Below are 23,200 nucleotides of genomic sequence, written 5' to 3'. Positions count from 1 at the left end.
TCAGTGGTTCATAAGGGGTTAATAAGTGACAGGGGGGGGTGTAGTGTAGTGTAGTGGTGTTTGGTGCTACTTTACTGAGCTGACTGTGTCCTCTGGTGGTCGATCCAAACAAAGGGGACCACCAGAGGACCAGGTAGCAGGTATATTAGACGCTGTTATCATAACAGCGTCTAATATACCTTTTAGGGGTTAAAAAAATCACATCTCCAGCCTGCCAGCAAACGATCGCCGCTGGCAGGCTGGAGATCCACTCGCTTACCTTCCGTTCCTGTGAACGCGCGCACCTGTGTGAGCGCGTTCACAGGAAATCTCGCGTCTCGTGAGATGACGCACGGATGCGTCCAGGAGGAATGAATCAACCACCTTCCGGACGCATCCGTGCGTTAGGCGGTCCGGAGGTGGTTAAAGACTCTACTAGCGAAGGGGTTGAAGGGCATTTGTCAGCAGATTTGTACCTATGAAACTGGATGACCTGTTACCTGTGCACTTGGCAGCTGAAGCCATCTGTGTTGGTATATGTTCATATGTGGCTGCATTGCTGAGAAGAATGATTGATGTTTTAATATATGCAAATTAGCCTCTAGGAGCAATGGAGGTATTGCCGTTACAGCTCTTAGCTCTCTCTGAAACTGCTGCCCCCTCTCCACTTTGACTTTTGGAGCAGTCAGGGCCAGGCGTGATGATGTTTACACTGGGCGGGCAGTTGCAGACAGCAGAGCTTCTAGGTGTAACTGCAACGCCCCCATTGCTCCTAGAGGCTCATTTGCACATATTAAAGCATGTTAATTTTCTTAGCAATGCGGGCACATATGAACATGGGACCAACACAGATGTCTTCAGCTGCAACAGGTCAGCCAGTTGCATAGATAAAAGTCTGCTCACAGATGCCCTGGTTATACAGATCACTGAGTTAGAGAATAGTTGTGAATTTAGATGAGTAGCTAATCAAATAGGTGATTAATGACGTGATAGTGATTTAAAGCCAATGACAGACATGCAAAGTCAAATTTGAACCTATTACCCAAGCTCTGTAAGGCACCAGTGCTAACCACTGAGTCACCATGCTGCCGGCAATATATGTATATATGTCAAGCCTACTGGTCTATATATATATATATATATATATATATATATATATATATATATTACCCAGGGAAAACAAAGGCAAAATTTATTCAGATTTTGTACTTAATAGAGTCCTGAAATGGCTTGTAAATATAATAATTGAAAGCATGTAATTGAGTAAATGTTATAAAGCCTTTTCACTGTAATTTCATAGATTCTGCATCAGAATTAAACGGTAAATAAAAATGTAGGCAGAAAAAATAACCAAGGAGCATGAAGGTCAAATGTCTTACCTTCCTCTCTCAACAGCCAAAGCATCTATTTCATCAAAGAAGAGAATGGCTGGAGAAACTGCTCTTGCTTTCCTGAATATCTAGGGGTCAAAACAATGTAATGCAATCAAACATCTACAGACTAAAAGATTTTTTCTTTGATTTCTTTTTTGAGACAAAAACAAATATGAGAAATAAATGTGACTACACGTAAAATGTTACCTACCAATAGTACAGGTTTTAAATATTTAAAACGGGTTGGCCATTTTCTAAGAGAATCTCTAATACACCCTAACCTTGTGGCCACTAATGTAGGAAACCCTATTCCTCCTCATTTATTACCCAAGCACCCTGGTTCAGTGTCCTCACTGCCTCTAACAGCAGGGGGCGTGTCCATGGCAGTGAAGATGGTAGCGCTAACATGATTTACCCATATGACCATTGTCCCTGGTGCACCCTCTTCTGTACTTGCACTGACAAAACTCAATACAAGTGCAAGTGCCAAATATTTTCTGCACAAGCGCAGATGAAGATGTGTCCAGGTCAGTGGTTGCATGGATAAATCATGTGACCACCGCCATAATGATTGCCATGGACTCAATGTCTACAGACCAGGGGACACTGAACAAGGGTGCTTCGCTAAGAAGTGAAGAGACTTTTTCTACAAAATTTCAGCTTTATCTTTAATATTGGAAATCACAAATCAATGACATATATATATATATATATATATATATATATATATATATATATATATATATATATATATATTAGAAAAAAATCGGACAGCACTCCGGACGGTTTCTTCAGTAAAACAAGTAGTGTTTATTCACCCATATAGTGGCAGCAAAAAGCAACGTTTCGGCTCAACAGGAGCCTTTCTCAAGGCTTGAGAAAGGCTCCTGTTGAGCCGAAACGTTGCTTTTTGCTGCCACCATATGGGTGAATAAACACTACTTGTTTTACTGAAGAAACCGTCCGGAGTGCTGTCCGATTTTTTCTATTGTCTACTAGTGGGTAAGCTCCAGTTACCGTACTTGGACTTTGCACCCGTCTTTTCCAAAGGTGGTGCTGCCAGTAGTTTTTTATACCATATATATATATAAAGTGCATGTAAATAAAAGCTGAGAAATGTTTTTTTTTCCACAATAATGCCTCTTGTACATCGTCTTATTATCTATTGGGAGACACCTATGTCATTTCCCGTCAAAAAATTACTTGCTGGATGAATAAAAGTAACTTTAAGTCAAAATTTGCCAGGGGTATGAATAATTATGGGCAGCACTGTAAGTGACCCACCTCAGCCAGTGATTGGTTGAACGGACAATACAAGCAGATTCCTGGGTGTCATGCCTGGAAACAGGAAATGGAGAGCAGCCAGGATCGGAGAAGCAAAAGGAACCCTGGGAGCAGTGGATCAGTGAGGGTGAGAATTATTTTATTTTTTTTCTATCATTCTGTCCCTGTTTAAAAAAATCATATATATTCTCCAGGAAACACCTTCAAATTAATAAATTTTTGGCTACACTTACCTCGCGAACCGCCCTTTCTGATTCACCAACATATTTATTCATCAGTTCTGGACCCTAAAATGAAGGAAGAAAAAACTTTCATGGGCGTTATGGAAAAAGAGAGGGTATCCTCTTAAGCTGCTTATACACATTTCATATGGTTAGTAAAGGGGCACATATTAAGGGTGTTGTCAATCTGTGGTAGTTTATGTAGTAGGAGGATCTGAATAGAATGATGTATTCTAAGAAGAGATTCGGTACAACTTACAAGTACCAAACTTTTTGGATTAATCACCAGCTGTAATTAGACAACCCTGTCTGCAGTATTGTGCCCTATCTGCATGGGCTTTATATTAAGTCCCTTCTAAATCTCTTCCCTTTTTAATTAATTTGAAAACAGCTCTATAATTCTATTTTCACTTTATCATTAAGGCTACATTCACACAACCGTATGCCTGTTCTGGTCCGCAAAAAAAAAAACGGATGATGTTCCGTATGGCATCCATTTTTTTTTTTTTTTTTTGCGGATCCATTGTAACAATGCCTATCCTTGTCAGCAAAACGGACAAGAATAGGATATGTTCTATCTTTTTTGCGGGGCTACGGAAAGGACATACTGATGTGTATAGCACACGGTGTGCTGTCCGCATTTTTTTTTTTGCGGACCCATTGAAATGAATGGGTCCGCATCCTATCCGCTAAAAAAAAACACAAAAAAACGGAAAGGACACGGAAACAAAATACGTTTGTGTGAATGCAGCCTAAGGGGGATTGAGTGTTGATTGATAGGGGAAAACTTGAATTTTTTTATTTTAGGCAGCAGCTTAAAGTTTAACTGTCTTGATTTCATCAAAAAATCAATGCTAGCATATGTTACTGCTGCTGCAGCATTATGCATACAGCAATCTTTAGTTTCTTCACATACCACTATTTCCTTAGAGTTTTTCCCGTAGTTACGACTGTTTTAACCTCTACAATATGAGGATCTTCTTAAGATGGTTCCTCTGCCAGTTCTCTGAGGCCAAAACTGCCTTCCCTCACCTCACATACACACTTGCTGTAGCCAGCAGCTTCCTGCCAGCCAATCACATTGGATTGCTGAGAGACACGCCTCCTCATTCTGAAGCCTAATGCAGGCATGCAGTGTGAAGGACCGCCCCTCCGTCTTCTATTTACAATTAACTGGAGACAGACAAGCCATAGCAACAGCCTTTTAAGGGACCAGTGGAACTGGACCAGGGACATTAATGAAAGCTGTTATTATAAGGTAATTACAGATCTTTTAGCAATCATTGACAGACTAACTCAGGTATACATGCCTAGCTCTAATAAACTAGCAAAAAAATATATATATATGACAGTTACACTTTAACAAAATGTGAAAAAAGCAAAGGCGTCTTGAGGGATGTCTATTCTGGAGATAGTAGAAAGGCATATATAAGACATTTATGGCATAAACTGTGGAAGATTGTAATACCCCTGTAAATGTCATTGTTAATTATTGTTATGTGTATATGCACCTTTCAAATCATGACTATATTGTCCACTGCTCTTTTTATCATGGAGGCAAATCGTAGGACTCTTTTTGGGACATAAGCCTTTCATATAAAGAAGTAGATGCAAATAACGTTAACCTTCAAAAGCTGCCCGTGTCACAGTTGACCTAAGTGTGGCATGAGAAACCCAAGTACGCATTTGGAATATCATTTCAAAATGAGTCATGAGAAGTTGTGCAAAGCCAAAGAAAACTTCCACATTATTTTCTGTGGTTAAGACATAGAAGAATGAAAAATGAACACTGGCCAGGGAGTCGTGTTTTAAAGTCCCCAAATGTATTAAATTACAGAACAATGACCTCTTCGACATGAAAAGAATATGAGGTTTACATAAACCAAACAAGTAACCAACTCTACAAATGACATTTCAAATGTCGTCTACCTCTGCCCCTGCTCCATCCAGCCTCACGCACCCTTGGCCATACATTTGTGGTCATAAGATGGACCACTATACAAAATTAAATGCGTGGATATCTTTCAAAACATAAAGAAATGTTTTTGTAGCTTTTGTGTATGAGCAGCTAGGGTTGGTTTGGGACACAAAATGAACTGGTAAGCGACACATCAATGACAACCTTTTGGTATAATCCCCATTTACCACATTATATTCAAACTCCCTGCAAGCAAGTTCAGATACTTAGATTTTCCCTGAACATAAAAAATATTAAGTCAAGATGTCTTTTTTACCGTGCATGGACACCTAAAAATGAACCCCTAAAAACAATGCCAGAATTGCATTTTTTTTTCACACTGTCACCCCAAATTTTTTTTTATGTTTTGCACAGTGTCCTTTCTATGTACTTCTATGCAACTTCCAAAAATAGTCAAGCAAGCGTGCTCGACTATTGTTCAGATATTGATGGCCTATGGTTTGACCATTGAATTGGACTGTGTAGTTCATATATGTTTAAGGTCATGCCCAATATTTTAGTCAATGTTCAAAGTTGGTCACATCTTCATGAATAATCTTTAAACTTATGTGGATATTCTGAGAGCCCAGGACAGGCAATTCTGCTATAATATGAAAGTCCGGGTCAGCACACATTTACTCCAACAGTCTTCGGTATCTGTACAAAGAAAATGTCACCTGGTCACTGTCAGGACATGGGCATCTTGTAAGCGCTTAGCAGGTAGGGATCACTTACTGCAGGCTGTTTGGATTTCAGGTAGGTGCCAGAAAACACAGCTATAAAGTGGCCATAATTCCTTTCCTGTTCCTTTAGTTCTTGCATAGTTTTGTCTTTTTATCAATGTCTCTCACATTGAGAGTTTACAAAAATGTCAAAACAAAGTTTCATGGTCCGAAAATATTTGTGCAGCTGTTCTGTATATCTGGCATGAGACAAGAGTCTGCTTCTTATCGTTTCCGCTGTGCTGTGTTTTTACTTATTATCTTTATTAAGTTCAAAATGTAAAATCCGGGGTATATCTTATGGACCCCTATTTGTTACAAAACTCATTTATTATGGCTCGATGCCAGTGTTCTGGAGTAGAAAAGTCACAAATTTTGTGCAGGTTTGGTGAGGGCAGGAGGAGATGGGACCTCCACAGCCCAACTAATTTAACAAAATGGTACACAGAAATACGTGCAGAGACTCTTTTTAAGGTTTATCTGAGGAAACAAATCCAAATTAATTGTTGCTCATTCTTAAGAGGGTGGCCTCTCGGTCCTCATCAGGAGGTGACATTATCTGGTATTGTGAACCTCCTTTCCAGTGTATGGCACATGGTGCTATATAAAGCCATCAGACATATCTTGCAACACTTATGGTCCCTTTACACAGAACAATTTAGCAGGCGATTGTTGGGAAGAAAGCGTTCCTTGCCGGCAAGCGCCTGCTGGTCATTGAAGGAGACCACTGCATGTAAAGTATCGCTAATGCTATCGCTCGACCACATACAGAATAATTGTTTGCCAGCAGCAGTGCGTGTGTAGATGACACAATCTGCTGCCAGTAAACAATAATTTAGGTGTCAGCATGAACAAGCATATTACCCAATGAACAAGCGTTTCTCTTGTTCATTGGGTAATCAGTAGCACTTTTACTCCGCCAGATAATCGTTAACGAGCGTTCCAATGAATGCTTGTTAGTGAGTATTTGGCCGAGGATCGGCTTGTGCAAAGGATTCAACTCTCTGACTTCTAAGGCCCCTTTCACACGGGCGAGTATTCCACGCGGAAGCGATGCGTGAGGTGAACGCATTGCACCCGCACTGAATACCGACCCATTCATTTCTATGGGGCTGTTCAGATGAGCGGTGATTTTCACGCATCACTTATGCGTTGCGTGAAAATCGCAGCATGCTCTATATTCAGCGTTTTTCACGCAACGCAGTCCCCATAGAAGTGAATGGGGTTGCGTGAAAATCGCAAGCATCCGCAAGCAAATGCGGATGCGGTGTTCGATTTTCACGCATGGTTGCTAGGAGACGATCGGGATGGGGACCCGATCATTATTATTTTCCCTTATAACATGGTTATAAGGGAAAATAATAGCATTCTGTATACAGAATGCATAGTAAAACAGCGCTGGAGGGGTTAAAAAAAATAAAAAATCATTTAACTCACCTTAATCCACTTGATCGCGTAGCCCGGCATCTGCTTCTGTCCCCTTTACTGAATAGGACCTGTGGTGAGCATTAATTATAGTTCAAGGACCTGTGATGACGTCACTCCGGTCATCACATGGTACGTCACATTATCTTTTACCATGGTGATTCAGCTGCGATAGAGCATGCTGCGATTTTCACGCAACGCACAAGTGATGCGTGAAAATCACCGCTCATGTGAACAGCCCCATAGAAATGAATGGCTCGGTATTCAGTGCGGGTGCAATGCGTTCAACTCACGCATCGCATCCGCGCGGAATACTCGCCCGTGTGAAAGGGGCCTAAGTGTACCACCGATTACTCGATAAATGATTGTTTTTGCACACACAAAAGCTATCGTTTACTGGCAGCAGAACACTTCCTTCCTGACAATCTGCTGCTCTTTCTTCCACTGTAAAGGGAACTTTACTTATGTTGGATTTACACAACCCAATTTTTGGGGCAATTATTGGGAATGAACTTTGTACGAATGCTTGTTCCCAATCATCTGCTAATGTAAAGGTGCTGCAGATGAATGAGCAAAATGCTTGTTCATCGGGTGAAATGAACTTTTCTGCGGACACCTCAATCACTGTTTCTGGGCAGCTGATTGAACAGCAATCTGCTGCCCAGAATCAATGAAACTGTATGAGGACGAGTGATGCAGTAGCGATCACCATTCACTGTAAATACAACTCTTTCCCTCCACTAATGAGCAGGTAGTTATCGGGTAGTACTGGTCCCTTCCCAATAATTCTCTGCTCAGTCAGGCCGTCTAAATCCAGCTTTAGTCTAAGATTAGACCCTGGTTTTATTCATCACTATTTAGATTCGTAATTCTTTCCATTGCAGACTAAATATAATCTCCCCTCTACTGTGCAATATGGTTACTTCCAGATCAATTATCTGGAAATTACACCTCCTACAGCATTTGAGTGCATATGTGCTTCTAGTCTGTGCAGGACTGGCCTTATTTCAAATATATACAAGATACGCAACAATTATCACATTGGTAAACATTCCTACATGCTTAAAGGGAATCTTCCACCAGCGACCTCCCTATCCATAGGTTTGCATGGACACATGGCTGTGGTTCTCCCAATTAAAACACTGTCTTTCTTTTGTTGATCTAAGACTCCGTTCCCGAGTTCTGATATTTTATGGTATTGTACCCTGATCGTATCATTTTAGTTGACGGTCAAGTAACTTATCCAGTGGGTCTTGGGTACTGTAATCCCCCTGTACGCCACCAGGTTGTTCTTTCATTTTAGCACTGCTATCAAGTGTTTGGTGACTGTTTTAGGGAAACAAACTGGGGCCTGGTGTCTACAGGATTTGATTGACAGTAGTGTGGATGTTAAATCAATAGAATATAACCCTATATACACCACCTGTGATCTTTATAATGCTGTGTAGACCCTCTGGGACATTTGACTTTGTACTTAACCATTATCTGCATGGGCTTTCTATTTTGTTGTTTTTTATCTTACTTCCACTAATCGTGTTTTTACCATCTCTCCTCAACCTTCAACTCTTTTCTTCTTATTCGACTTCTATCGGACTTATTTGCTTATCTTATGATATACATGGTATAGTCATACCTCTCATTGCCAACAGGTCCTATGATCCAGCGGTGGTGGTAGTCACCATTGTGGTAATAAGTCAAATAAGTGTAGGGACCCAATCAAAAGAGTCTAACATAATGTGGGGAGTGGGCCTATGCATTCTGATAAAACAAATACAAAGAGCCTTGTGTTCATATTTAGAAATTATGTTTAGCAGAAATAAATCAATGCAGGGCACGTGGATGTGCAATCTATGTCTTCTTCTCTACAGTTGGTCATAGTCATACCTTATCTCACTTATAGTACTATACCACTCTAAGGTCTCCAATTGTCTATGCTTCTTTTTTTGTTCTTTACTGTCAAATTTCCCGTGTAGTACATTTTTTTGTCTTTGGAAATCTTAAATAAAAATTACAATAAAAAAAAAGTTGGAAAAGAATAGCAAGTATGACAAATGGAGTCCAATGATGAATCCTTTGGACTCAATTTGCCTGATTGAAGTGATTGTAAGCATCTCAGTAAACATCTGAATACCGCTTTCGGGTACTTAAAGGGGTTGTCAGGGTTCAGAGCTGAACCCGGACATCCCTCCATTTTCACCCAGGCAGCCTCCCTGACATGAGCATCGGAGCAGTTTGTGCTCCGATGCTCTCCTTTGCCCTGCGCTAAATCACGCAGGGCAAAGGCATTTTCAAGAGTTCCGGTGACGTACCGGGGCTCTCCATGGGGCTGCCAGGAAGCCCGGTGACGTCACCAGCACTGATGGGCGGGCTTTAGTGCTGCCCTAGCCAGTAAAATGGCTAGCACAGCGCTAAAGCATGCCAATCTGAGCCGGTGACGTCACCGAACACACTGCCGAGCGGAAGCTTCCGCCCGACAGTGTGTTGTTGAAAAAAAAAAAAGAGCCCGTGCCCTGCGCAATCTAGCGCAGGGCAAGGGAGCGCATCAGAGCATGAGATGCTCCAATGCCAACATCAGGGGGGCTGCCTGGGTGAAAATATGGGTATGTCCGGGTTCAGTTCTGAACTCGGACAACCCCTTTAAGCATACAACCCAGCAGTAAAGTCCAGTGGGGGTGCTAAACACAAAGTGAACCCAGCCTTATTCTCCATTTTACAGGCAATCAATGCAGTGAGCAATGTATTAGTGTCATGATAGCATGACAAGTTTGTGGGTTCTTAACTCAGTTGCAGCATTGTGGACTAACAGAAGGCGGTATACTGCGTTGTCTGGGAGGCCTACATATAGGGAATTACAGTACAGCCGTGAGAGGTATGAGGATTTAATAAAGGAGGATATCTAGCTCTGATCCTTTATCAGTAAGTAAACCCAAATGATGTATATGGTCTGAGCTAGATGTGTAAGTTGCATTTAGGCACTGTCCTCTTACCTAGAGAACTTCAGTTTTGTCCAGGTTTAGTTCTAGCCAGCTGGCATTCAACCATTCTTTAAGTGGGGATTTACAGTATAGCTGGAGATGGTTCATAGATTCCATTATACTACAATGACTGATTAGGGAGGTCAAACCGAAATATAGACCATGATTAAATATCTGGACAATGACAAGCACTGGTACATAGGTATGGCGGCCAATAGATCGAACAGATTGAAAAGCATTGAATACAATACAGTTGAGGGAAAGATTCAATGTATTTGGAAAACCAGAGACAGGGTATATATAAATACACACGCTGTACCTAGCCAGTATACTGGTATTGAGGCAGTTTCCCCCCCCAAAACGTGGAGGAGACTGGGATAAAATCATATTACAGCGAGAAGCCCGTTGGATTTTTTTCTTACGCACAGTCGTACAGACGGGCCTGAATGAACAGTTGAATTTCAGCTGCTTCCTATGATGGGACTAGCTGAGTCTAGCTTTATTTAGACGGTTTCGGCGTTCATTCAGGTCCACCTAGCCAATTCATGACGGTATACTGGCTAGGTACAGCGTGTGTATTTATATATACCCTGTCTCTGGTTTTCCAAATACATTGAATCTTTCCCTCAACTGTATTGTATTCAATGCTTTTCAATCTGTTCGATCTATTGGCCGACATACCTATGTACCAGTGCTTGTCATTGTCCAGATATTTAATCTTGGTCTATATTGACCGGTTGCCCAAATACTGTGTATTCTCTGATGGTCCGATCGGGGACCTTTGCACTTTGGGAGCGGGGTGAGTTCCGATCGCCCTGCTACCCAATAGTGATTACAGGCAGGACCGGTATCATCACCTGTCTGTATCGCTGCGGCTAACTTAGCTGGCAGCCGCGGCATCGCGAGATCTAGCGATGCCGCGCATGCGCAGGAAGTAGCCGGCATCCATGGCACTTCCGTGCGCCTCAAGCCTCGCTTCTGCCTCCGCAATGGGCGCATGCGCGGCGCTGACGTGCGAATGCACGGATGCGCCCATTGGCCTGACTATACTGTGGGCGGCGAAGGCGGCAAGTAGGTAATTATTTAAAGGTGGCTGGCACGCCAGTAAAGTTGGCGTCCCAGGTGTAGCTCTCTGCGCATCATTTAGCTGCAAATACCATAGTCTCTCCATCTATAGAGACCGCCCCAGGAGATGTCCACCATCTGGTCAAACCTCCATTACTGGCCGACGAATCTAGCTCAGGCTGGTCTCTAGGGATTGAGTACTTACCTTATACTTATCCCTAGTGCTCTTTTCTCTATCTCCCCTGATGAACTGCTTGCTGTATATACACATTTGTTTGCAGGCAGTGAAACATGTGTGTAGGGAGCTTTTTTTCTAGATCCTTTTAGGGACATTTAGTTTTATCTTACAGGGACAGGTTCCGGACGGGGTCGTCCTTGTAAGGACGAGTGCCCTGTGGTGAGGCTGCTACCCATATTTTAGAATCAGGGTATTGTTTGCTAGTCAGCCATAGGGCCTATACAGGGACCCTACACTCTTGTGTATCACTGCCTGACACTATCTTTTTCATTTTTAACATTCATGAAGAAGCTGCCATAGGAGCATTGTCAAGGGTGAACGTTCTGTATCCTGTCTCGCGGTACCGGTAGGACAACTGGTTTCTGGTGCCGCCGTGCACTATTTAAATGTTTATATGTATTTTTCATTTGGGATGGACACTTAGGCTGTTAGCCAGTGTACATTCATCTGTTCTATCCCAAGGTTTGTTATTGCACACTTTATCTAGGAATTATTCTATATTTTATCCGCATTATCAATAAATGTTAAATTTTAGATTACCCACCTCCTGAATCATTCATAGATTCCATGCTTAAAGAGGACCTCTCACCTCTCCTGACATGTCAGTTTTAGTAACTACTTGCAATCCCCCACATAACAACAATTCTGGAACATCTATTCTTATGACTCTATGTTGTGCCATCCCTTTATTATTCCTGCTAGAAGTTTAAAAAATAAATTGCCAGGTACTGCTGGGTGTTACCAGTAGCAGGTGTATCTGACCCTGCCCAATCGGTGCTGCCATTTTCAGACTGTGCAGGGACACACCTCCCACTGGTTACCTCCCCCCTGTACCCTTACTGCAGACTGCTAGCAATTCATTCATAACTTCTAGTAGAAATAATAAAGGGATGGCACAACATAGAGCCATAAGAATAGATGCTCCAGAATTGTTATCACAGGGGGAATGCATGTAGTTACTAAAATTGACATGTCTGGAGTCACAGGTCGTCTATAAAGGGGTTGTCTCACTTCAGCCAGATATTTACAAACCAGTTCAATTTCCATTATGCATTTCTTTAAAATGTCTTCACAACATAGATATATTAAAGGGGTTGTCTCACTTCAGCAAATGTATTGTATTGTGATTGTCTTATGTATTGTATATTGTGATTGTCCATATTGCCTCCTTTGCTGGCTTGATTTGCTTTTCCATTGCATTATACACTGCTTGCTTCCTGGGGGTTAATAAAGTGAGACAACCCCTTTAATGTTCATTCAACTTTAATTCTCATCATCCTCTCCCCAACTCTGACCAATGTTTCTCTGCAGACCAATAAACAGCAAAGTCCCAAGTGCTATAATTAACAGTAAGTATGGTGTGCACCAGTGTAATTAAAGAGAAAAGAGCCTGTATGGGAAGTTCCAGGTGAGGGACAATCAAAAAGCTATCATAATTACTGGCCTGGTCAGGATACGAGGATACATGGAGATATGGAAGAGAGCCTTTGATCCGAGCTTTCAGAACACCTAACAATTATCACACAAAGCTACCCACTGAAACATCAAGGTAAAAAGGAAGAATCGTAATAGTAAAGATGTGTCCGATAAGATGTTAAATGGTGTAAACTATGAAGAGCAAACAGAGCGACTGTGGCAACAAATTCTCATGGACATGCTGTGAACCAACATCTGTAGCATCCCATCAGAACGGTACAGTGATCTGCCATCATAGATTTCCATCACAAACCGATTAACTGTAAGCCCCCCCCCCCCCCCTCTCCAAACAGAATGGAGACCTAGATCCACTTGTTTAGCATTTCAAAAACGTCACCTATGGAAATATTTGTAGTGATGATTGATCTTGCCCCCCCAAAAGAAAAAGAAAAAGAAAAAAAAAATGATCCTGTAGCTGAAACTGAAAATTTGAATGTACCCATTCTTCAGGCTATACGGAGGCCAGCTTGTCTTGTACGTCTACCTCCTTACCTCACAGTATTTATATAACTATAAGGCTCCATTCACACGTCTGCAATTCTGTTCCGGATTTTGCAGAACGGAATTGCGGACCCATTCATTTCTATGAGGTCACACTATGGGCTGCTCAGATACAGAATTGCGGATCCGCACTTCCGGGTCCGCAATTCCGTTCCCGAAAAAAACAGAACATGTCCTATTCTTGTCCGCAATTCCGGACAAGATAGGCATTTTCTATTAAGTGCCGGCAATGTGCGGTCCGCAAAATGCACACGGATGTGTGAATGGAGCCTAACAGTGTAAGGCTAGTTTCACACTAGCACTCAAAGATCTGGCAGGCAGGGTAGTTATGGTCAGAGCAAAACACCTTGGAACTGACGATTTACAGTGTGAGTATCAAAAGATATTATATGAATACATAATTATATATTACACATAGAAATCAGTAACATGCATTTTTTAAAACCTCAAGACGTCTCAAACTTACTTCTGACTAGTATCGTCCAGAATCAATTCATTTGTTCTTCCATACAAATTGACTAGATATACACTCATTTACAAAAAATAACATAACAAAACGTTGTTGGAATTGAATGAAACCTATATGTGTGAATGTAATGATGATATACGTAAGTGATTAGAATATTAGAGTGAAAGGATGCTCCTTGGGGAAACTATACAATTGAAAGGAGCCTCCAGTACCCTGTTGGGCCGCTTCTACCCTGGATACAAGATGAGATAAGGTTGGGTAGGGAGGCACACAGGTTCTGTATGGTATCCTGCAGCATAGATGCATCTGGACCTGTAAATCCTGAACATTTGTAGGTTACTGAAGCTGGCATCCCAGCTGGGCACATAAATGCTTGATGGCTATTAATCTGGTGACGGGGCAGGTCAAGGAAGTGTTTAAATCTGGTCGAGACATTCCTGGGAAAGCCTTGCTGTGAGTGGTTGAGCATTATCCTGTGGAAAAAATAGCAGTTAGAAGCCCTGCCATGAGGATGGCACATGTAGGATGTCCTGCACATATCGCTGAGCTGTTAGTACCCTCGTATCACTTTGGGTGACCAACAGTTGTATGTGATGGCTCCCCAGAGCCTCACACCAGCAGTTGGGGCATTACGTTGCTCCACAGCAAAGGCAGGATTGAGGTGCTCACCACTAGACCAGACTTGAACCTGACCATCGTGGAATCCCAAGCAGAACTCGGATTCGTTGCTAAAGACAATATGGTTCTGGTCTGTAGAAGTCCAGATTTCTTGCTCATAACACCATTGCAAAAAAAAATTAAAAATAAATAGTGTCTTGTTGTCAATGGCAGGACACGTAATGGGCGCGTTGACACCAAAATTCTGTCTGCTAAGTGCCTGGAAATGGTCCAGGCAGACATAGGGGTGTGGAATGAAGGTGCCACCTGTGGATAATAGACAATAAAAATGTGGGAGCTGCTTGGGTTTGCTGGTGGATCAAACAATCCTCTCTACTGGTGGTGTGTCTGGCCGTTCTGAAGCCCATTTGCCATGTGTGCATGCCCTCTCATAATCACTGCTTCCAACACCTCCTAATACCTAGGGCAGAATGGCCTAGATGGCGGAAAATTCATTGAAATGACCATCCTGCTTCACCCAGTCCAATGATGCGCCAGCTCAAAGTCTGTCAACTGGGCAAAAAGTCTTCCGTGTGTGGTAGAGGAATATCTAGCAGATAAGGATCTGTCACCAGCAGGTACACTACCCAAAAGTAGCATCTGAGAGACTTTTATAGGGCAGCGGAGTAAGAATTTTTATACCCCCTGTGGCATGCTCCAGTGTATAATCATTACATACAGTCCTGATCAAAAGTTTAAGACCACTTTAAAAATAGCAAAAAATCATATTTAGCATGGCTGGATCTTAACAAGGTTCCAAGTAGAGCTTTAACATGCAACAAGAAGAAATGGGAGTGAGACAAAACATTTTTTGAGCATTCAATTTTATGAAAATGAATAAACTGAAACAGGCTGTTTTTCAGCTGATCAAAAGTTTAGGACCACACCTCCAAACCCCCCTCCCCCCCAAAAAACAGAAATCCAACTTCCAAACATGAACTCAGTAATGAGTAGCTCCGCCGTTATTGTTCATCACTTCAAAAATTCGTTTCAGCATGCTTGATGCAAGCGTTTCCATGAGGTGAGTGGGAACATTTCTCCAAGTGGTGAAGACGGCCGCACGAAGGCCATCTACTGTCTGGAACTGTTGTCCATTTTTGTAAACTTCCCTTGCCATCCATCCCCAAAGGTTCTCAATTGGATTTAGATCAGGGGAACACGCAATATGGGCCAAAAGAGTGATGTTATTCTCCTAGAAGTCCCTTGTCCTGCGGGCATTGTGTACTGTAGCATTGTCCTGTTGAAAAACCTAGTCGTTACCACACAGACGAGGGCCCTCAGTCATGAGGAATGCTTTCTGCAACATCTGGACATAGCCAGCGGCCGTTTGACGCCCCTGCACTTCCTGAAGCTCCATTGTTCCACTGAAGGAAAAAGCACCCCAGACCATTATGGCGCCCCCTCCACTGTGGCGTGTAGAAAACATCTCAGATGGGATCTGCTTGTCATGCCAGTAACGTTGGAAACCTTCAGGACCATCAAGGTTACATTTTTTCTCATCAGAGAATAAAACTTTTTTCCACCTTTGAATGTCCCATGTTTGGCGCTCTCTTGCAAAGTCCAAACGAGCAGTTCTGTGGCGTTCAAGGAGACGAGGTCTTTGAAGACGTTTTTTGTTTTTGAAGCCCTTCAGTCTCAGATGCCGTCTGATGGTTATGGGGCTGCAGTCAGCACCAGTAAGGGCCTTAATTTGGGTCGAGGATCGTCCAGTGTCTTGACGGACAGCCACTTGGATCCTCCGGCTCAGTGCTGATGACATTATTTTGGGTCTTCAACTTGACTTTTTTGTTCCATAACCTTCAGGATCATTTAAGAAATTCCAAATGACTGTCTTACTGCGTCCCACCTCAGCAGCGATGGCGCGCTGTGATAGACCCTGCTTATGCAGTTCAACAACCCGACCACATTCAAAAAAGGAGAGTTTTTTTGCCTTTGCCATCACAACATGTAACTACCTGACAGAAAATGTCAATGAATCCACATCTTTGCACAGATTTGGTCTTTTAAAGGCATGTGGTCCTAAAATTTGGATCAGCTGAAAAACAGCCTGTTTCAGTTTAATCGTTATTTTCATTAAATTGAATGCTCAAAAAATGTTTAGTCTCACTCCCATTTCTTCTTGTTGCATGTTGAAGCTCTACTTGGAACCTTGTTAAAGTATAACTGTCGTATTTATTTATTTTTTTGGAGTATTGGATTGTGGTGATTAATATAACCTTGGTGACCCTAATTCAACTTTTCACTGTGTATTCAATTACCCCTTAATTCCACATTTTTGTTCCCTGTACTGACTACTTTTACCTGTGCTTAAAATAGGGTTGCTAGGCATGGTCCGTCTATCTGTTGAAGGACGGAGCACGCAGCGTGCAGGCTCACATTACTGATAGCCAGGGACTGTAAGTAAATGATTAAAGCCATGTCCTCCCCAGCAGCTGATAACAGTGCCTGGGCTGTGTGCACTTCTCCCTGTCCCTGCGCTTGGCAGACGCTCCCTCACTCAGCAGACTTGGAGAATGCAGAGTGGAAGCAGCACAGAGCAGGGAAGGGAGATCTGCCATCTGCTCAGTGTATAAATGAAAGCAACATGTGGTAAGAGGACCCCTTTGTGCTGCAGGAGATTAACCCTTTAGGGGGGAGAACTCTGGTTATTGACACTTTTGGGGGGCTATTGTTACTGGCTAGTGAGGGCAGGCGGGATTAGCCTCAGGGTGAGGGCAGTGGCGGCCATCTTAACTGAATAGTGAAATTGCAGTTTTATGCAGACTGGTTGCTGAATCTTATTAAATATGGGGTAAGTCAGTCTAATAGTAACTGATTCTGGAATATCATGTTATTAGTAACTACATATATGAAAATTGAAATTAGGGTCTAAATGTGACAGTTATCCTTTAAGATCCAACAATGTAAAATATGATTTTTTGCCATTTTTCAAGTGGTCTTAAACTTTTGATCAGGACTGTATCTGCCTGAGACATAACTGCATGCCGAGTGTTGCAGCTATCCGACATTTTGATCTGGGTGCGTTTTTTTATTTGTTTTGTCAATGAGTGCATTTTCTGTGAACATATGCTTTATTGCCAGTCATCCCCAGAGGATGGGAGATAAAAGACGACCTCTAATTTTTCCAGCAATATGTTATTCCCATGATTTTTTTCTGCCAACATGCCAAATCATCTTGTCACCCCAACAGTACTTTCTTGCTGTTCTTTGGAACCCAGTCTAGGTTTACCCACTAACTTAGACTGATGGTTGTGGGGAGGAGAAAGTCTTGCCTAAAGCTTTTACGTTACTAGTCATGAATAAGGGGCCATCTCCGAAGGGGCAGATAATCCGCCGAACAATGATACCGCAAGTCGATCAGCACTTGTTTAGTTACATCTAAGTTTATCAATCATTGAGCATATGTTCGGACGTACGATCATTCACTCCATACAGTTTTCATAATTTTAGGCAACAATTCCCCTGTGTACATGAGGGGAAATGCTGCCACCAAAGATTTTTAGGCTCACATAAAAGAAATGATGAATGACAAATGAGCAAATTATCATTTGATGGTGGGCCACTGGACATGGGCAATACTTGTGAAAGAAATGGGAAAAGATGGATCATTTGAATGTTCGTCGTTCCATGTAAATTGGCCTTTGTTCTTCAAATAGATGCAGTAATAATATGACAACTTACCTTCACCGTCAGGAAATTCAGTCCACTTTCGGTTGCTAAAGCCTTTGCAATCATGGTTTTGGAGCAGCCTGGGGGTCCATAAAGCAATACTCCCTTTGGTGGCTGTATTCCCATTCTAGTAAAGGCGTCAGGGTGCTTTAATGGCCATTCTACCGCCTGCTTCAGTTTAAGCTTAACATTTTCCAACCCTCCAATGTCAGACCATGATACCTAAAAAAAATGACAATGATAAAGTACAACTAAGCAACATACGGCAATACCAGTCAATGTTACGCTGGTAATGATCTGACATGAAAGATTCAACTTCTAGAGAGACTGAGAAAACTAAACGGTTAATTGTGATTAGAAAAAGATTTGGATGAAAGCAAAAAGCATTTGAATTTATATAGATAGTTCTCTATTAACTCTTCCTGACCTCCAGCCATAAAAAATACAATTTATGTGACCACTGCAAGCCAATCACAGGGATCAGCAACCCAGTGCACTCCAGCTGTTCTGAAACTACAACTCCCAGAATCCTCCTTTGACTGCTATAGGAGTTACAAGAACAGCCAAGTAAGGGTCCATTCACACGTCCGTAGAATGGGTCTGCAATTTGCGGAACGGGTGCGGACCCATTCATTCTCTGTGGGGCAGGAATGGATGCGGGCAGCACACAGTGTGCTGTCCGCATCCGCATTTCCGGAGCGCGCCCCCGATCTTCTGGTCCGCGGCTCCGGAAAAAAATAGAACATGTCCTATTCTTGTCCGCAATTGCGGACAAGAATAGGCAGTTCTATGGGGGTGCCGGCCAGGTGTATTGCGGATCCACAATTTGCGGACCCTTAGTGTGTATGTTGGAAATTGTAGTTTCACATCAGCAGGCATGCCAAAGGTTGCTGACACTGTTCTACACAGTTTTCTAAATTATATTTTTATAGCTGGACAACCCCTTTAAGAAAAATAAACCAACAACCAAATTATAAAAGTGAACACCTGCCAATTTATATAGTCTTGAAAAATCTGATCTGGAAATAAAAGTTGTCCATCTCCTCCTGGTCTCCACTATTTTCATCTGGGCAATGACTAATATGTACTACATCTGAGACACTTAAAGGGGTTATGCCATCACTGATGTAAGAAATAAAAATCAAACATCATATAGTACTCTTTCTAAGAAAGCTAAAACCAGCCCTGTACCGCACATGGAACCGGAGATCTCCCCATTCATTGCTCCAACTGCTCTGATAAATTCTCTTCAGGCTGGCAGCTCAGGAGGTGTGTCCTTTCTCAGGAGGTGTGTCCTTTCTCAGGAGGTGTGTCCTTTCTCGGGGACGTATCCTTTCTGCTGTTGCTCTTTCCCTGTAACTGCAACAGCTTCTAACAGAATATATGACTGGTGGCAGCTGAAGATTTAAACTGAGCATGTGCGACCACCTCAATGTGGTGGACAAGAAATAAAGAAAAGAACAAACAGCAGGTGGTGCTATACAGATACAGGTTATTGAATAGCTCAGTGGCTATACTAAATGTTTTATTACATGCAATTACAAAAGTATTCAGATGCAAGTGCTGGTTTGAAAAAGTAGAATATGTTTCATGGCACAACCCCTTTAATAGAATTGAACTTTTTTTCCCTAATTGGTCACGCTTGGGGTGTGGGTCAGGACACAACCGGGGAGGAGGACATCATAGTGGTGCCACTTATATTTTTAGTATCCATTCATTTTTAATACTACTGACCCTTTAGGCCTCTTTTAGATGAGCGTGTCCTGTATGGGAGTGGGATTTCTCATTATGGACACTGCTGGTTACGCAGGAGCGCACAGCATTATAATGATTTATAATGCTGCGTGTGTCTCCATGACCATCATTCCCCAGAATCATACTGACAAAATGCTGTCAGCATAATTCAGTAGATACAGGTCATGTAGAGACACACAGCATTATAAATCATTATAATGCTGTGCGCTCCTGCGTAACCAGCAGTGTCCATAACGAAAAATCACGTTCCCACACAAGACACGCTCATCTGGAAGAAGCATTAGACATCTCAAACTCAGGGAGAGAAAATATTACTAGTTAACAGCAAATCATATGTTTCAGAATAGGTCCATATCTGCATCAAGCACCTCATAAAAGAAACATATTTAAAAAAAAAAAAAAACAGCTCTACTTTTCGCAGGCAATACTGCCTAGATGTCCACTTCCTGCCCAGTTGCTTTTTCAACAAGTCCCATATAGAAACGATTAAACTATGAACACTTGATGTTATGTATCTGGAATCCAACCAATAAGGGGCCAATAAGTGGCAAGCTCTGGTAACATTAAATCTTAAGACCATATGTGATCTTGTGTGATATTTTTAGCCTGGGGTTTTGTGTGTCAAATAGAATATCTTCCACACTTCCACAAAGGAAACTTAATCCTACTTTTACCAGAACGCAACACATTGGGATCACCTGCTTATTTAACTAGCTTCAAGAGTCTTTCCTCAACAGGAGTTTACAGGAGAAAAGTCTGCATGGATTAATTGTTCAGAGAAGACTAGACACGCAACAGCATCTCCAGATGTTCAGGCCTCAGAGCCAAAAGGTTTGGGTTTGCAGAGTCCTGTTACTGGAATCTGAAACTATACAGGAAAACAAAACTCAAGCCAGGGGAGGAAATTATTTTTCCCGTTTCTAATATTTTCAGCTCGATACTGGGATGCTGGGGGGCCAGGTACTAGATTGTTCTTCTTGCTCAGGACATATTGGTATTGCTACACGTTAAATGGCAAATACATATATAATTCCTTTAATCCAGGATTAATGTGCACACTGGGTGGTCATCGAAAAGTATATAAAATCAATGTGTGGGTGGAGAACTTCTAGGAATTGTAACCCAAAGCACATTCAATAGAAGGTGTCTTTCACATCACATTTTTGTTTCAGGCATGAAATCCGTTTTTTATTTTTTATTTCTTTTAGAGAAACTGGATTAGGGTACTTTCACACTTGCGTTAAAGTTTTCTGGTATTAAGTTTCGTCCTCGGGGCTCAATACCGGAAAAGTTCAGTCTCTCTTACGTTTTTTTGGCCGGAGAAAATACTGCAGCATGCTGCAGTTTTCTCTCCGGCCAAAAATCCTGAACACTTGCCGGAATGCCGGCATTAATTTCCATTGAAATGCATTAATGCCGGATCCGGCCCCAAGTGTTCTGGCAAAACGGATCCGGTTTTGCGGTCTGCGCATGCGCAGACCTTTAAAGATGAGGAAGAAAATAAATACCGGATCCGTTTTTACGGATGACAACCGGAAAGACGGATCGGTTATTGCAATGCATTTGTGAGACGGATCCGCATCCGGATCCGTCTCACAAATGCATCCGTTTGCGTCCGGATTGCCGGATCAGGCTGGCAGTTCTGGCGACGGAACTGCCTGCTGGAATACTCTGCCGCAAGAGGACCCTTAATTCCAAAAATGTACACAGAGTTGGCAAAAACGGATTCAGTTTTACTATTTTTACCTAAAAACAAGACAAGTGACTGGTGATCGGCTGACTTTTTGAACAAAGAGTGCGTTACAAAAAAACATATAACAGATCAGACTTTTTTTTTTTTGGGCTTGATTAAAAAGTGCAGATACAGTTGCAAGAAAAAGTATGTGAACCCTTTGGAATGATATGGATTTCTGCACAAATTGGTCATAAAATGTGATCTGATCTTCATCTAAGGCTACTTTCACACTAGCGTTCAGAGCGGGTCCGTCTGATGTCTGCACAGACGGATCCGCTCCTATAATGCAGACGTTTGTATCCGTTCATAACGGATCCGTCTGCATTATAGTTTAAAAAAAATTCTAAGTCTGAAAGTAGCCTGAACGGATCCGTCCAGACTTTACATTGAAAGTCAAGGGGGGACGGATCCGTTTGAAGATTGAGCCATATTGTGTCATCTTTAAATGGATCCGTCCCCATTGACTTACATTGTAAGTCTGGACGGATCCGCTTGCCTCCGCACGGCCAGGTGGACACCCGAACGCTGCAAGCAGCGTTCAGGTGTCTGCTTGCTGAGCGGAGCGGAGGCTGAACGCTGCCAGACTGATGCATTCTGAGCGGATCCGCGTCCACTCAGAATGCATTGGGGCAGTACGGATGCGTTCGGGGCCGCTTGTGAGCCCCTTCAAACGGAGCTCACAAGCGGACACCCGAACGCTAGTGTGAAAGTAGCCTTAGTCACAACAATAGACAATCACAGTCTGCTTAAACTAATAACACACAAAGAATTGTTACCATGTTTTTATTGAACACACCATGTAAACATTCACAGTGCAGGTGGAAAAAGTATGTGAACCCTTGGATTTAATAACTGGTTGAACCTCCTTTGGCAGCAATAACTTCAACCAAACGTTTCCTGTAGTTGCAGATCAGACGTGCACAACGGTCAGGAGTAATTCTTGACCATTCCTCTTTACAGAACTGTTTCAGTTCAGCAATATTCTTGGGATGTCTGGTGTGAATCGCTTTCTTGAGGTCATGCCACAGCATCTCAATCGGGTTGAGGTCAGGACTCTGACTGGGCCACTCCAGAAGGCGTATTTTCTTCTGTTTAAGCCATTCTGTTGTTGATTTACTTCTATGCTTTGGGTCGTTGTCCTGTTGCAACACCCATCTTCTGTTGAGCTTCAGCTGGTGGACAGATGGCCTTAAGTTCTCCTTTAAAATGTCTTGATAAACAATTTTTTCTTTCGATGATAGCAATCCGTCCAGGCCCTGACGGAGCAAAGCAGCCCCAAACCATGATGCCCCCACCACCATACTTCACAATTGGGAAGAGGTTTTGATGTTGCTCTGCTGTGCCTCTTTTTCTCCACACATAGTGTTGTGTGTTTCTTCCAAACAACTCAACTTTGGTTTCATCTGTCCACAGAATATTTTGCCAGTACTGCTGTGGAACATCCAGGTGCTCTTGTGCAAACTGTAAACGTGCAGCAATGTTTTTTTGGACAGCAGTGGCTTCCTTTGTGGTATCCTCCCATGAAATCCATTCTTGTTTAGTGTTTTACATATTGTAGATTCGCTAACCGGGATGTTAGCATATGCCGGAGACTTTTGTAAGTCTTTAGCTGACACTCTAGGATTCTTCTTCACCTCATTGAGCAGTCTGCGCTGTGCTCTTGCAGTCATCTTCACAGGATGGCCACTCCTAGGGAGAG

At 42.4% G+C, this 23,200-nt stretch overlaps 1 protein-coding gene across 1 annotated transcript in view; it reads right to left on the bottom strand.

Moving 5' to 3' along the window:
- Nucleotides 1–23,200, bottom strand: part of SPATA5 (spermatogenesis associated 5) — a 404,503-nt gene that overhangs the window by 292,269 nt on the left and 89,034 nt on the right. The window contains exons 11-13 of the mRNA XM_040418419.1: nucleotides 18,024–18,233; nucleotides 2,870–2,923; nucleotides 1,359–1,438 (exon numbers count right to left, since the gene is read on the bottom strand). Coding sequence (XP_040274353.1) covers nucleotides 1,359–1,438; nucleotides 2,870–2,923; nucleotides 18,024–18,233 — 344 coding nt within the window. The remainder of the gene's footprint in view (nucleotides 1–1,358; nucleotides 1,439–2,869; nucleotides 2,924–18,023; nucleotides 18,234–23,200) is intronic.

This window comes from Bufo bufo, chromosome 2 (assembly GCF_905171765.1).
Source record: "Bufo bufo chromosome 2, aBufBuf1.1, whole genome shotgun sequence".
In the NCBI taxonomy this organism is placed as follows: domain Eukaryota; kingdom Metazoa; phylum Chordata; class Amphibia; order Anura; family Bufonidae; genus Bufo; species Bufo bufo.
Note: the sequence above shows the minus strand (reverse complement) of the source record. Positions and strands in the feature narration are given on the sequence as shown.